We start from the raw sequence: 14,748 nt of genomic DNA on the forward strand, positions 1-14,748 counted from the left end.
TCCTCTCCCAGTGCAGCTTATAAGGACTTGCCCCTCACTTGTTTACTGAAGTGTAGCATAAAAGGAGTCAGTTCACAAATGAGGCGTTGCTTCCCAACTTTTTTCCTGCATACATTTTTCTGAAGATAATAATTCACCGGGCTCTGTTCTACCATCAGCCCAAGGTCAATATAATGAAATAAAACACCTTATATGGCTAACATACTATCCATTGGCCTTTTTAGGGTCTTGGCTTGGAGAAGATCCGCCTCTGAGGTTTTATAGTCTCACTGGTATTTATACCAAAGGCATCGTCAGAACAGAGTCCCCGAGGAAAGGAGTTTTCCTGTACACTTGGTGAGTAGCTGCAGAAAGATTCTGCCTGCATGAACCCTCTTCTTGGAAACTGCCTCCTTCAGGGGCAAGGCAGGAGTTGTGCATGGCAAGGGAGACTTGGGAACCACCTTGCTGGCTGGCCAGGTTTGGAATGCACCTGAACATTGCTCCCTGTGTGTGCCTCTGGGAGGAGTGAGTGGCCGAAGCTCTGCCGCTTCATTGAAGGTTTCTGCCGGTTTTTGTGGCTGTCTTTGTGCAAGTGTTGTGCAAGGCTGTCTTTGTGCAAGTGTTAGCGGCTGTGGCTTGCCTCTCTCCACGGCACACTTTGGAGGCAGAGGGAAAGACCGGGACTTCTTGGGTTTATGGTCCAAGACGCAAATCAGGGTGTCAAGTCGTTGCTGTTTTTTAAAAGCGCAACCTGGTGTTTTGGATGCCATTTGTGGAGAAAGCCAGAAGTTTTTGACTACTATTCCTGTGGATGCTAAGTAATTTGAGATTATCTGTCACATGTTATTGATTGCCTAGGGCTAACCCCTCCCCCCACCCAGTTATTGATTCCATACAGCTGCTTTATATTCAATACTTGCTGAAATTAGTATTAGCTGTGACTGTTTCATCTTTCTTTATATGATAAAAGCAGCCTGGTGTGCCTGAATCTGAAGGAAATATGTGGGGAGGGGCCTTTTTTCCCTTTGGAAGCCAGGGGTTGGAGAGATTATTTCCATTTTTGGGAAAAGCTTGTGAGAAACCTCGTGTTTCTGTTTACTCTCGCCCAGAGTCCTGGCGTGGGATGCCAGGCTTGCTCTCTGATTCATGCCTGCAGCTTGCGGAAAATTTAGAAAAATTCCAGAGGACACAGAACAAGGCTTGCGTGTTAGAAAAGGAAAATATAAGTATGTGATACAATTGCATCCTCCAGGGAAGGAAAAGTAAAGTGATCCAAAATCTCTGGTGTGTGAAAACTCTTGTGCAGAAACCCAGCATGAAAGTAACTGCCCTCTGCACCTGCTCTGTGACACCTCCCTCTGGTAAAATCCTGGAATTAGGAAAAGAATCAGAGTCTGAGAGTTGGTGAGCCCAGGTCCAGTTAAGTCATGTTCCTTGGGGGCCCACTTTTATTTAGTATTTATTATTTTATTTATTCAACTTATATACTGCCTTTCATCAAAAGATCCCAGGGTGGTGTACAACATTAAGAACACACTTTAAGACAGCCACTGTGGTGGAGTACCTGGAGTGGCCTGACTTGGACCTGGGAGACCTTGGGCCGGTCACTTACTCTTAGCCTGAACTACCTCACAGGGTCGTTGTGAGGAGAAAAGGGGTGTGTGGGAGGAGAACCCCTTGAGCTCCTTAGAGGAAAGGTGGGATATAAATGCAAGAAATACGTTAATTAATTAATTAAATAAGATGAGACTCTCACCACCTGCTCTGCAGATGCGCTGAGATATATAGTCATTTCAATCTTTGATTCTTTGGAAATGGTATCATTTACATAAAAACCTCAAGCTTTAAATCTGAGTGGCATTTAACCAGACTGTGTTGAAGCTGAATCAGTGGAACAAGCCATGGCAACAGCAGGGAAGTCGAGGCAGCTGTCTTCTGGTCACGATGGCACCTTAGGCAAGGGATGAGACGTGAAGGGCAGGGTGTCAGATGTGGAGGAGCTGGCTGGAAGAGGGGAATTCCTTGCTGGATCAGGCCAAGTGAGGCTCATCTAGTACAACAATCAGTTCGCAAGAGGGGCCGCCCCACTGGGAAGCAGGGCAGGCAGGCATGCAATTGTTGGCCTGGCTTTCCCCTGTTGATTTCAGCATCTGGCATTCAGTGGCTTTTTTCAGCTGGAACTCATTGGAACTGGGTTCTGGCACCTCTCAGGTGTATGACATTGTCATTATACGAGAATAAGGGAGGCATTCATGGTGAGTTCTGGCGCCTTTTTTCTAGAAAAATAGCACTGGGTATACTGCCTCTGTACAGAGTCTCCACATATGTACTGTGGGTAATGGCCAAGCCCTAGGCTCCATGAACTTATCCATTCCATTTTTATAAGCAAGAGTGGATGCTTCAATCATTTCAGCTGCTTCCTGCAGCTTGCAGTTGTTTTCCCGGCTTTTGTGAATGGAAAAATCATGAGCTCCCCATCAGCTCAGCTTCATGACACATGGGGCTTACTTGCCATGATTCTCCTGCTCACACTAGTATTGCTAAGGGGTTTTCCATCTGGCCTTCTGTGTCTCTGCAGTTTGCTCCAATGGATGGGTTGCATCCTTTGATGTTTTCGGTTGGTGCCTTGAAAAGGAATTGGAGGACAGCCCCAAAGTTGCTAAAGCAGACTTGCCCAGCCTTGGACCCTCCAGATGTTCTGCACTACAACATCAGCCCTTGTATACTATGATGGGAATTGTAGTCCAAAGCATATGGCGGGCGCCAGGTTGGGTCAAGGGGACAAATTCTTTCTGATCACAATAGGTCCATCAAAAACCTTTAGCTGTTTTATGCCAGCAAAACTATCATGGCTCCCCTCAAAGAATCCCGACAATGGCATTTTGGTGAACATCCTGGTGATAGATTCAGGTAGGTAGCTGTGTTGGTCTGATGCAGTATATATACCGTATATATGTTGTATATATGTTGGTACTGTATAAGCTTTTGTGTGCATGCACACGACTTCAGATAAGAACTTCTTCGTATCTGAAGAAGTGTGCATGCACACGAAAGGTTATACCAAGAACAAATTTAGTTGGTCTCTAAGGTGCTACTGGACAATTTCTATAATATATATATATATATATATATATATATATATATATATACATCCCGGTGATAATTCTGCTAGCCATCCACCCTCACAGAGGTACAGGCCCCAGAGCAGGTTCCTTGCAGAAACGAAATGACTGTCAAGCTAAATCTGCACTGCAAACATGCTTTATGGGGTATCCTTTCACGGCTGGATTCACTGGCTGCCTTCAAGTCAGTTCTTTGGTCAGTCTCTGTGTTTAATGCTTGCAACATAATTGAATCCCCTTCTGCCTGTCCTTCATTCAGGGCTGCCTGAGCCAAAACACAAGATTCCAACTCTCCAGTTATAGCATTCTATGATTAGTGCAAATTTATTCTAATAAACATATTTTTGTATGCAATTTGACTTATATATGCAGCAACATCCCCCAATAGGATGCGGTTTTGTATGTCATTTTCAATAATATATTAATTTTTATGTGCACTTTCCCTTAGTATATGCATTTTTGTAAGCGCTGGTTGTCAAACTGCATCACAAAATTCAGATGAGCATGAATTCTGAAGGATAATTCTGTCTTTTGGTTCGCATATTGTTTTGAAAAGAGCAGATTTGATAGCTTCAGCTTTAATTGAAATACTTTATTGTCACTTGTACAAATTGTATACAGTGAGATTACAAGTGAATCTTGGATCGAATTCCCCCTCCTCCTCTACCTCAGAAAGAAAATGGGTTTTTCAAGGAATGATCAACCCACTGTGTAAAAAGCATGTGTGTTCTCCCCAGATATGCAGTGACTGCCCACTATAATAGCAGCTCCCACTCAATGCTGGTGAGAGGAGATCAGGCTAGCTTGGAGGGCAAAGTGCACACATCTCCGTCTTCAAACCCCTCATTGCCACTCCCTGTAGCATCTTCTGTCTGATGCCTTTGCCTAATGATGCCTCTTGCTTTCACCAGCAAAGACCCCCCCTCCTGCACAGTCCCTACATGTCCTTCCTGATCTTCCCTCTTCCAGGTCTCCTGTGTCCCAGCACCACCGTCAGTCGAAGCCATGTGTGAAGAGGAGACAACCGCCCTTGTTTGTGACAATGGCTCTGGGCTGTGCAAGGCTGGGTTCGCCGGTGACGATGCCCCCCGTGCCGTTTTCCCATCCATTGTGGGTCGCCCACGTCACCAGGTTTGTGCACAGAGTTCCCTTTGGGTGCTTCTAATCAGGGATTTTTTTTCAGCTGGAACTCAGGGCACATCTCAGGTGGACACCATTACAAGAGAACAGGGGAGGCATTCATGGTGAGTTCCGGCACCTCTTTTTCTAGAAAAATAGCACTGCTCAGAGCTGGGACTCAGTTAGACTGGTAAAGAAAAAGCAATTTATATGCGTTGTATGTGCAATATAACATTGTGCCACCAAATGGCAATGTGGAATCCCGTTTTTCTCTACCTGTTTAAATTTACAACGCTTTAAACTGAAACACTTCTTTGATGTGTCTAGATCCAGCCTTGGACTATGGACTCAGCTATACAGCTGCAAATAAAACATTTTAAGTGTGTTTTAAATGTAATATACAATGTTGCATTAGATGGCAATAGTGATCCTCATGGAAAATTCAATGTATTTTTAAAAAGGCATTTTCAGAACGGTTTTTATATGTGTGTATATATAACTCCCATCAGCCTCAGCCAGCATGTACAAAACATCTGGAGGGTACCAGCTTGGCAAAGGCTGATGCATGGCATATACATGGGATAAAATCTATTATTACCAAAAGTATAAGTATACAAATGAATTATCCAAAGAAACACAAGATGAAGATCTATAAATCTTAAATCAGAAAGAAAAGGAGCACTACAGTTTATTAAGAACCATCAATAGAATACATATTAAAAGGTCATAGTAGGAAGTAATTGTACAACTAAATGTGTTTGGATGTAAGAAATTGGTAGTTTCATAGACCAGAAATTCTCATGTAAGATACTGTAGGACCCCATATTTCATCAGCTAAATGCACCTTGAGATTTGCTGAAAGTCTGGCAGCTTTTTCACTTTTAGAGTATCCCAGAGCTTTGCAAAGTCTCTCTCCTGCCCCTCTTTAAAGAACTGGTAGAGCAAATTTACCAATATTTGGAAAATACCAGGGTAGCAGGATCATGGGAGTTCAGAGCCAGCCACATCAGAAATTCAGCAGGGAAAAGATTCCAGCAAATTATTTGATTGAATAAGATAGAAGAGGATCTGTTTTGAATGTTTTGGTCACAAGCAACTGTTTGTGGGCAAAGGACTCTGACAGGTTAAGGTTTCCCGTGTGCAGTGCTTTTTTTCTGGGGGTGCTCAAGGGTATGCAGTACTGACACCTCCCCCCCCCCCCGTTAAAAGTGTAGCACTTACTGGAACAACTTCAGGGTGAGTACCAGCACCTTATAAATAAATAAAAAAGCACTGCCCATATGAGAATCCTTGGAAATGGCTCAGTCTGTGGCTGAACTGGCCATGGCAAGTTCCTTTGACTCTTAGTTTTCACAGCTATTCATGTGACTGCATTAATGCCATGCAGGAAGTGACCAGGTGCTTGCCAAATGAGAACATTCCCATGTCTGTAGGGAGGAAGAATAATTGATGTTCAAGATCTGGTCCTTGTCATTCTATCGGTGAGGCTGAAATAGTCCATATTCTGGGAAATGAGACTTGTGAAGGCCAACATAGTGGTTCCCATTTAGCAGGGTGGAATGAAGAGTGCTGTGAGGCAGAATGCCAAACTTACCTTGAGCATGTGATCAAGCTGAGATTTGAATTGAGGATTCCCTGGTGCATCACACTCCTACCCAATATAAAATTTCACCTTCTTATTACAGTGGTGCCCCGCAAGACGAATGCCTCGCAAGACAAAAAACTTGCTAGACGAAAGGGTTTTTTGTTTTTTGAGCTGCTTCGCAAGACGATTTTCCCTATGGGCTTGCTTTGCAAGACGGAAACGTCTTGCAAGTTTGTTTCCTTTTTCTTAACACCGTTAATACAGTTGCGACTTGACTTCGAGGAGCAACTCATAGAACGCGGTGTGGTAGCCTTTTTTGAGGTTTTTAAAGACTTTGGTGATTTTTGAAGCTTTTCCAAAACTTTCCCGACACCGTGCTTCGCAAGACGAAAAAAATCTCAAGACAACAAAACTCGCGGAACGAATTAATTTCGTCTTGCGAGGCACCACTGTATTTATTTGCTTATTCATTGAAAAACGTATTTTCCAGTCTGTCCTCATATGGTTCTAAGTGGGTTGGAGAAGGCCGAATTCTAAATGGTCTTCAGAAGGGAGAAGTTATGTTGGTGGCAGATGAGTGGGTGTTGGATTATGTAGAGTTTGTTTCCCTTTCTTTGAATACCTCATGCCTGGAGAAGGATGAAGAGGGGAGTTTATGATGTTCCTCTTCTTGGTTCCTAGGGTGTGATGGTGGGGATGGGCCAGAAAGACAGCTACGTCGGGGACGAAGCCCAGAGCAAGAGGGGGATCCTGACCCTCAAGTACCCCATTGAGCACGGCATTATCACCAACTGGGACGATATGGAAAAGGTGACAAGCTCTCCTCTTCGTTAACTTTTTAATTCAGATTTTGAATGGGAGGGGTTTTTTTTTTTATTAAAATAGAAAAACACAGACAATAGCCAGGAAATAAAATAACTTCTCAGAGTCTTGTCTAATGTGTATTACAGCAGAGCATCTACTAAACCTTCCTTCTCCAGCCTTGATGTTTCTGAGAGTTTGTAATAATATTGTATCATTTGATATGATCAAACAAATAATTGGATAACATATGAATGGCAATTGATAAATTTCTCGCTAGATTCCATGGCTTTCCAATTGCATTTTCAACCAATTCCAGAAGTATTGTAGGAATTAGAGGAATTTCATACATAACAGTGGCTAGAGAATAATCAGTCATTTAGCTGAGCCAATGTGGTGGTCTGAAGACACGACACACCAAACTTAATGACGTGATGATGGCCTGAGTCTGCTAAGTACCTACTTCCATTTTATAAATAAAGCATTTTGCTTCTCTTCCCCACCAAAAAAGCTTTAAAGTATTAGTGCATATAGTCACCATCCTCTGTACTTCTTTGGACCCTAGCGTATCTGATCTTAGCAGCTGGGGTGACCAGACTTTATGGCTTGGATCAGGCATAGGCAAACTCGGCCCTCCGGACGTTTTTTCGGACTACAGTTCCCATCATCCCTGACCACCGCTCCTGTTAGCTAGGGATGATGGGAGTTGTAGTCCCAAAACATCTGGAGGGCCGAGTTTGCCTATGCCTGGCTTGGATCCTAAGATCCAATGAGGTCCATGTAAGGAAAGCAATTCTCCAGGCCCTTGCCCCAGGTCCACGAGATACTACACAATCTGATCTGTATTCAGGTTGCTAGGCTTTATGATAGAATTAGTGCCATTCAGTCATGAAAGATTCACAGTTATGGAACATATGTGTTTGGGCATTATGGAGGAATGACAGTGGCATTGGTCTGAGGAATGACTGCGCTTCCTGAGCAACCCCCCACAGAGGCAAATTGACCAGGTTGTTTTGCTTTAAGGGAAAGCGTGCCTGATAGCAGTAGCATACAAATAAAAAATGGCTTATCTGAGTCAGCAGCACCAGCTGGGCATGACAGGCAGGACCCAAAGATGGATGCAACATTATGGAGTCTTTTCACAATCTCTGGCCAACCTGAACACTTGTGACGTGTTGAGAATGAAGTCAGGCGAGACAAAGCTTGGCACTTTGCAGGCAACTCTTGTTTGTCCACTTTGCCCAGATTTGGCACCATTCTTTCTACAATGAACTGCGAGTGGCTCCTGAAGAACACCCCACACTTCTGACAGAGGCACCCCTGAACCCTAAGGCAAACCGAGAAAAGATGACCCAGGTAAAACCTCTTCTCCTGCTCGGCTGGACAATGTACGATGAACATGTACTGCCATGATGTATCTGCGTCAAGTGGTGGATTTGGGAAGCCATTAAGGGAGGTGAGGCAGAGCTGGGGGGGGGGGGGGTCCCTACACAAGATGCCTTCTGCAGCTCCTTTCCATTTCAATAAGATTTGTGCAGGAGAGCAGAATGTGCTCTCGAGACCGAAGCCTCCTCTATCCAGCCCTGGAAGAGTGGTGTGCCATTCATTCTCTCTTTTCCCCTCCTAGATTATGTTTGAAACCTTTAACGTCCCTGCCATGTATGTCGCAATCCAAGCTGTGCTGTCCCTCTATGCATCTGGCCGCACCACCGGTGAGTGCTTAGCTTCAATTGCCGAGTCTTCAGAAGTCTGAATTCCATGCACGTCCACACAAATCTGAGCTGAAAGAGAGCCAGTGTGGTGTAGTGGTTAGAGTGTCGTCCTAGGACCTGCGAGACCAGGGTTCGAATCCTCACTCATTCAGGAAGCCCACTGGCACAATAGCAGAGATAGCCTGGAGTTCATCCTGCTCCTGATGGTGTGCTGATGACCAAGCACTTTACAATACAGTGATATGGATGGTTGACAGCTCATTGGATTCCCAGAGACAATGGAGTGGGCCTCCAGGGTTGAACTCAAACTGCTAGAGAATCACAGCGCCTGCTGTGGCTGCAGACTGATAACTTGCAACTGCTGCCTCCCATGTTTTTTGCTGTGTTAGCAGTACCAAAGTAACCTCCCATGGGGCGCAGGGCTGAACAATGTGTGTGAAGGTCCTGGGCTGCACAGACAGAGGGCAAAGGTAAACAGCATAATATGTTTGGCACCACCTTGGCTGCTGGAGTTGCCAGAAGGAGGTGTACAAGGTGCCATCCAATCGTCTTAGAGACCCAACTCCAGATTTGTGTAGGGTTTAATCCAGGCACAGGCAAATTCCATCCCTCCAGATGTTTGGGACTACAGTTCTCATCATCCCTGACCTCTGGTCCTGTTAGCTAGGGATGATGGGAATTATAGTCCCAAACATCTGGAGGGCCGGAGTTTGCCTATGCCTGGTCCTTAGCTTTTTTTTCTCCTAAGATGTCCCGCAAGACAGCGGGTAATATTTCCTGAGTAATATGTTGACGTAAGAAGAGTGAAATGGGGGTTGGGGACCCACGGCATTTGTGTCACAGTCTTCCTTCCTCTTCCTCTTTAGGTATTGTTCTGGACTCCGGTGATGGCGTCACTCACAACGTGCCCATTTACGAAGGTTACGCCCTGCCTCACGCAATCATGCGTCTTGACCTGGCTGGTCGTGACCTTACAGACTACCTCATGAAGATCCTGACAGAACGGGGCTACTCTTTTGTCACCACTGGTAAGGAGGGGCTGGATCCTTGGAGCTGACGGCAGGGACCTAGATGGGGTTGCTCCAGCATTGCTTTTCTTCTTTATTTTACTTTTTTAGAAAAGCTCAGATAAGCACTTTATATTGTCATGTGGTTCAGACATCTTAGTGCTGTCTCCTCGTTGCATTTTTTGGAGGGGGAAATTGAAAGTAAATGGGGAGGAAAATAACACATTTTGTTAGATGGGATTGCCTTACCCCATCCATTAGAATCATAGAATTATAGAGTAGGAAGGAACACAAGGTTCATCTAGTCCTATAAATTATAATAGTACAATAAAATATAAAAGACACAAGCGCACACACTGAGAGGAAATGGGTAGAGAGAGGTGTATTGAAAGTAAATTAACAATAACAACAACAATAACTAAGGTAGGGTATATAAGACAGAGGACACCAAAGAAGGAACAAAGAAAGGATGAAAGAAAAGAAAAGGGGAAAAGGGAAGGAAAGAAGACGAAAAAGAGGGAAAGGAAATGTGTGTGTGTGTGTGTGTGTGTGTGTAACGCAGAGAAGAGGTATTCAGAAGTCAGGTAGTTGAACATAGGTAACAAGGGGAGACGACAACAACAACAACAACAACAACAACAACAACAACAACAACAAATTTATTATTTATACCCCGCCCATCTGGCTGGGTCTCCCCAGCCACTCTGGGTGGCTTCCAACTGAATATTAAAAACAACACAGCGTCAGACATTAAAAACTTCCCTAAACAGGGTCGCATTCAGTTGTCTTTTAAAAGTAAAATAGTTGTTTATTGCCTTGACTTATGCTGGGAGGGCGTTCCACAGGGCAGGCGCCACTACCGAGAAGGCTCTCTGTCTGGTTCCCTGTAATCTTACTTCTCACAATGAGGGAACCGCCAGAAGGCCCTCGGCGCTGGATCTCAGTGTCTGGGTAGAACGATGGGGGTGGAGACACTCCTTCAGATATACTGGACCGAGGCCGTTTAGGGCTTTAAAGGTCAGAACCAACACTTTGAATTGTGCTCGGAAACATACTGGGAGCCAATGCAGATCTCTCAGGACCGGTGTTATGTGGTCCCGGCAGCCACTCCCAGTCACCAGTCTAGCTGCCGCATTCTGGATTAATTGCAGTTTCCGAGTCACCTTCAAAGGTAGCCCCACGTAGAGCGCATTGCAATAGTCCAAGCGGGAGATAACCAGAGCATGCACCACTGTGGAGAGACACTCTGCGGGCAGGTAGGTTCTCACCCTGTGTAATGGTTCTAGGGGTTGCTCGTGCGTAAGCCGGTGCAAACACCTGGCTGGGTTGCCTGAGTGAACCTTTTCTGTCTGGACAGCCACTCACCTGTGGCTGTCTCAATCGCTGGCAGAATCCATCAGTGGGCGTTTCTTAAACTTCTTCCAGCAAAGAAGCTCTTTGACGCCTAGTCTCTTCCTACTCTCTCTGCACGAAAGCCTTCTGCGCAAGGAGGGCGTAGGCAGCGGAGGACCCCTACTCTCCCCGCTGGTCCCCGGCAAGGCGTCATGGGACCGCCTCGCCGCTTCCCCCATCTGCCCCCCTTCTCCACTGGTGCTACGCTGATTCTCTTCCCCAGAAGATGGGCTGCCTCTCCCAATCCCGGGATGCTCTCTGGAATCCCTCTGGATTTTGCTCTCTCCCTCCGGCACTGATGGCAGTTCCCTGACACCCTGCATACCAGAATTGACCTGCGCCTCCATGGACAGCTGTGAGTCCAAAATGACTCCCAGGCTGCGCACCTGCTCCTTCAGTGGCACAGTTACCCCATTCAGGATTAGGGAGTCCTCCACACCAGCCCGCCCCCTGTCCCCCAAGAACAGTACTTCTGTCTCATCAGGATTCAACCTCAATCCATTGTTATCTTCAACCCTTTCATTCCAATAGCTTATGAGAAGGACCCATCATTCTCTTGTTGGCTTCTGACTTCTCTTCCTGAGTATTCCATTTGAACAGATGCTAATGTTTGCCATATTTTCTTTAGCCATTCTTTCACTTGGTGGGGTGCGGCAGTCACTGCAGTCTTCCAATATTAAGAGATACAAATTCTGTCTACATTCTCATTTCTGTTATGAAGATCAGCTTACATATTGCATGGTGCTTGTGTGGGTGTGTGGAAACATATGATATACTCCCCCCACATATGAGACGACTGTACAAATGGTGGGTGTGTTTTCCTTTGGGTATGTGCATTGTGTGACTTGCTGTTCAACATCATGCCTAGCTTTGTTAACCTGGGGCAGCCTTCCCCAACCTGGTGCCCTCCAAACGTTTTGGACTACATAGCCCATCAACCCGCGTCAGCATGGCCGCCTCTGGAGAGAACCTGGTTGGGGAAGGCTGACTTAGGGCATACCTTCACTGCAAATATAAGTGAGTGCTAAGTCGCTTTTAACTATTGTGGCCTCTTTCACTGTGCGGAGAGTTCGCTAGGAGTTGTCCTTGTGGGATTGTGCTGAGAATCTTGACAGAGGGCATTTCCCAAGGCTGGGTCTACTGGGAAAAGTAAATTAAAACAATTCAATTTGGTACGTCTTAGTTCATCTACCATCATATCATCATCTTCATTTATTAATTTATATACCATGCCTCTGTCTTTCACAGCTGAACGAGAAATTGTGCGTGACATCAAGGAGAAGCTGTGCTACGTCGCTCTGGATTTTGAGAATGAGATGGCAACAGCTGCTTCCTCCTCATCCCTGGAAAAGAGCTATGAGCTCCCTGATGGGCAAGTCATCACCATTGGCAATGAGCGATTCCGTTGCCCAGAAACTCTTTTCCAGCCTTCCTTTATAGGTGAGTCTGCATCTCTGGAGTCTGGAGTCAGAGAATCTGAAGTAATGCATGGGAAACAATATTTCCTTCTCTCTTGGGGCTCTTTTCTTTGATTGTGATATTTCAACCTGAAAAAATCATTTTTTGGTATTAATATTTTATTGAAAAGGTTTCAATTATAAAGGAATAAAGTGATGCAAATAAAAATAAAATAAAAAGGCACAAAAATGTGTAGAAACAATATATGAATATATACAATATACAAAAAATACCCTAACCCATACATTCTTGTATAAATTAGATATTATTATGCTAATACTTATGTAAATATTAATAGTCTACTACATTTTGTATAAATTCATTCCAATTTTGTCGTGTTTATCCAAGCAGTCTACGTCTGTAAGCAGTCTGTTCATAACTTGCAAGTGTTATCATATTGTCAATCCATTTATTAAAGGGGATTATATCTTTATTCCAGTTGATCAATATCAGTCTCTTGGCTATCATTGGGGCACATAGAATCTATTTTCAACATCCTGTTGTTAACTTCTATACCAGGCATAGACAAACGCGGCCCTCCAGATGTTTTGGGACTACAACTCCCATCATCCCTACCTAACAGGGCCAGTGGTCAGGGATGATGGGAATTGTAGTCTCAAACCATCTGGAGGGCTGACTTTGCCTATGCCTGTTCTATACAATAGATATATAGTTCGGAAGAATATAGTTCAGTCAATCATGAAAAGAAAACAGAGCCTTACTTCTTGCATTCAATTTATTCATCCCTTGCTTCTCCCTCTGAAGGAAATCCCAAAGCATCTAACGACACCATACAAAAAAATACAGTCATCTCAAAAGACAAAGGAATATTTTATTTGAAAAAAATGCTAGAATAAACCTATAGATACATTTTGCATTCAGTACTTAAGAAAACAACAATTCAGTCAACAATTAAAAATCCATAAACAATGGAAGAAAACTGTATATGAGAATGAATTCTTCCCATTCCTATTATATAATTTTTACACTACAATAAAATTAAAAACCATGGCAATTTTAAAAATAAGGTAGTATTTAAAGCCCAGTGAAACAGCAACAGCTCTTAAAGGCAAACTAACAGCAGTGGCTTTTGCCAGTTGACTAGAAAGGCTCTGATGGGAGAGGATGCAAAGATGTTTGAAACATGCTCCCCAGAAAGGAACTTAATTCCAAAGTTTCATCAAAGCCAACCATAGTTCAGTGGTTGAGGCACTTGCTTGGCATGCAGAAAAGAGAGCCAGCGTGGTGCTGTGGTTAGAGTGAGAGACTAGGACCTGGGAGAGACCAGGGTTCGAATCCCCACTGGGCCATGAAGCTCACCTTGGGCCAAGCACGGCCTCTCAGTCTAACCTACCTCACAGGGTTTGGTGGGGATAAAATGAGAAGGGAGAGAACCATGAACACCACTTTGAACTCCTTAGGAAAAAATGGTGGGCTATAAATGCAATGAAACAAATGAATAGCTCAGGTTCAGTCTTTGGTTTCTCCAGGTAGGGCTGGAAGTCTCCTCTGTCTGAAATCTTGGAGAACTGCTGGTAGTCAATTTAGGCAATACAGAGCTAGATGGAGCAGTAGTCTGACTCAGTGTGAAGGTTTCTTCCTATGTACCTCTCAGTTGGGTAGTGATCAGTGCTGAACTGCCAGAGGAAGTTCATCTTACTGAGTTCCCATCTGAACTGGGGACAAGCCACTGATTTTGCGCCATTCCTCCTAGGCATGGAATCTGCTGGCATTCATGAGACAACCTACAATTCCATCATGAAGTGCGACATTGACATCCGCAAAGACCTCTATGCCAACAACGTCCTTTCTGGAGGCACCACCATGTACCCTGGAATTGCAGACAGAATGCAAAAGGAAATTACAGCCTTGGCTCCCAGCACAATGAAGATAAAGGCATGTCTGCCCTATTTTCTTTCAGGGTTTGAAATACTGTCCCTTAGCAGCCGCCCGGCCCCATCCCACCTGCAACCTGGCAGGACACCACATACTGATGGGAACAAAGATCCATGAATGTGCTATGGGGAGGGGATTACCCATGACTTTTTGGGACTGTGCCCCTTCCAGCCGTCAACCACAGGGAACTCCTTGCTGTTATGCTCTGATGGGTATTGGCCCACTGACATGCCTATGGAAATAATCCAAAATTTAATACTATCTGTAGTAGTTGGCATATATCTGATGATAGCTGTGGGTCTTGACATTTCCTCAGATCAGAACTGACTTTCTGTTTGTGCTTAGTCTCACACCTTACTTACTCGGTAGCCAAATGACCATCAAAAATGTCACTCATTAACCCTCTTCTACAAATGTTTTCACAGATCATTGCTCCTCCTGAGCGTAAATACTCTGTTTGGATTGGTGGTTCCATCCTGGCCTCTCTCTCCACCTTCCAGCAGATGTGGATCAGCAAACCAGAATACGATGAGGCTGGTCCTTCAATTGTCCACCGGAAGTGCTTCTAGAGGCCAGAGCTAGATTCTTCTAGAGCATGGAGACTCCTTCCTCCTCCTCCTCCTTTTGCAATTCTTTCTAACTCTTCAATAAGCATTAAAACGTTTTTCAAACTC

The 14,748-nt window shown here is 44.6% G+C and overlaps 1 protein-coding gene across 1 annotated transcript; it reads left to right on the forward strand.

Moving 5' to 3' along the window:
• The first annotated feature begins 201 nt into the window (after positions 1-201).
• On the forward strand, positions 202-14,748 carry ACTG2 (actin gamma 2, smooth muscle). The gene is made up of 9 exons (XM_081017499.1): positions 202-336; positions 4,074-4,235; positions 6,490-6,618; positions 7,855-7,965; positions 8,237-8,321; positions 9,188-9,349; positions 11,969-12,160; positions 13,893-14,074; positions 14,500-14,748. The coding sequence occupies exons 2-9, from the start codon at positions 4,110-4,112 to the stop codon at positions 14,641-14,643; spliced, it is 1,131 nt and encodes a 376-aa protein (XP_080873625.1). The 5' UTR covers positions 202-336; positions 4,074-4,109; the 3' UTR covers positions 14,644-14,748.

The sequence above is a fragment of the Podarcis pityusensis genome (genome assembly GCF_964106645.2).
Source record: "Podarcis pityusensis genome assembly, chromosome: 8".
Taxonomy (NCBI): domain Eukaryota; kingdom Metazoa; phylum Chordata; class Lepidosauria; order Squamata; family Lacertidae; genus Podarcis; species Podarcis pityusensis.

Coding starts and splice junctions, on each gene's coding strand:
- ACTG2 (XM_081017499.1), top strand. CDS start 4,110: ATGTGTGAAGAGGAGACAACCGCCCTTGTTTGTGACAATGGCTCTGGG. Junction 9,350..11,968: donor CTACTCTTTTGTCACCACTG/GTAAGGAGGGGC, acceptor TGTCTTTCACAG/CTGAACGAGAAATTGTGCGT. Junction 12,161..13,892: donor TTTCCAGCCTTCCTTTATAG/GTGAGTCTGCAT, acceptor CATTCCTCCTAG/GCATGGAATCTGCTGGCATT.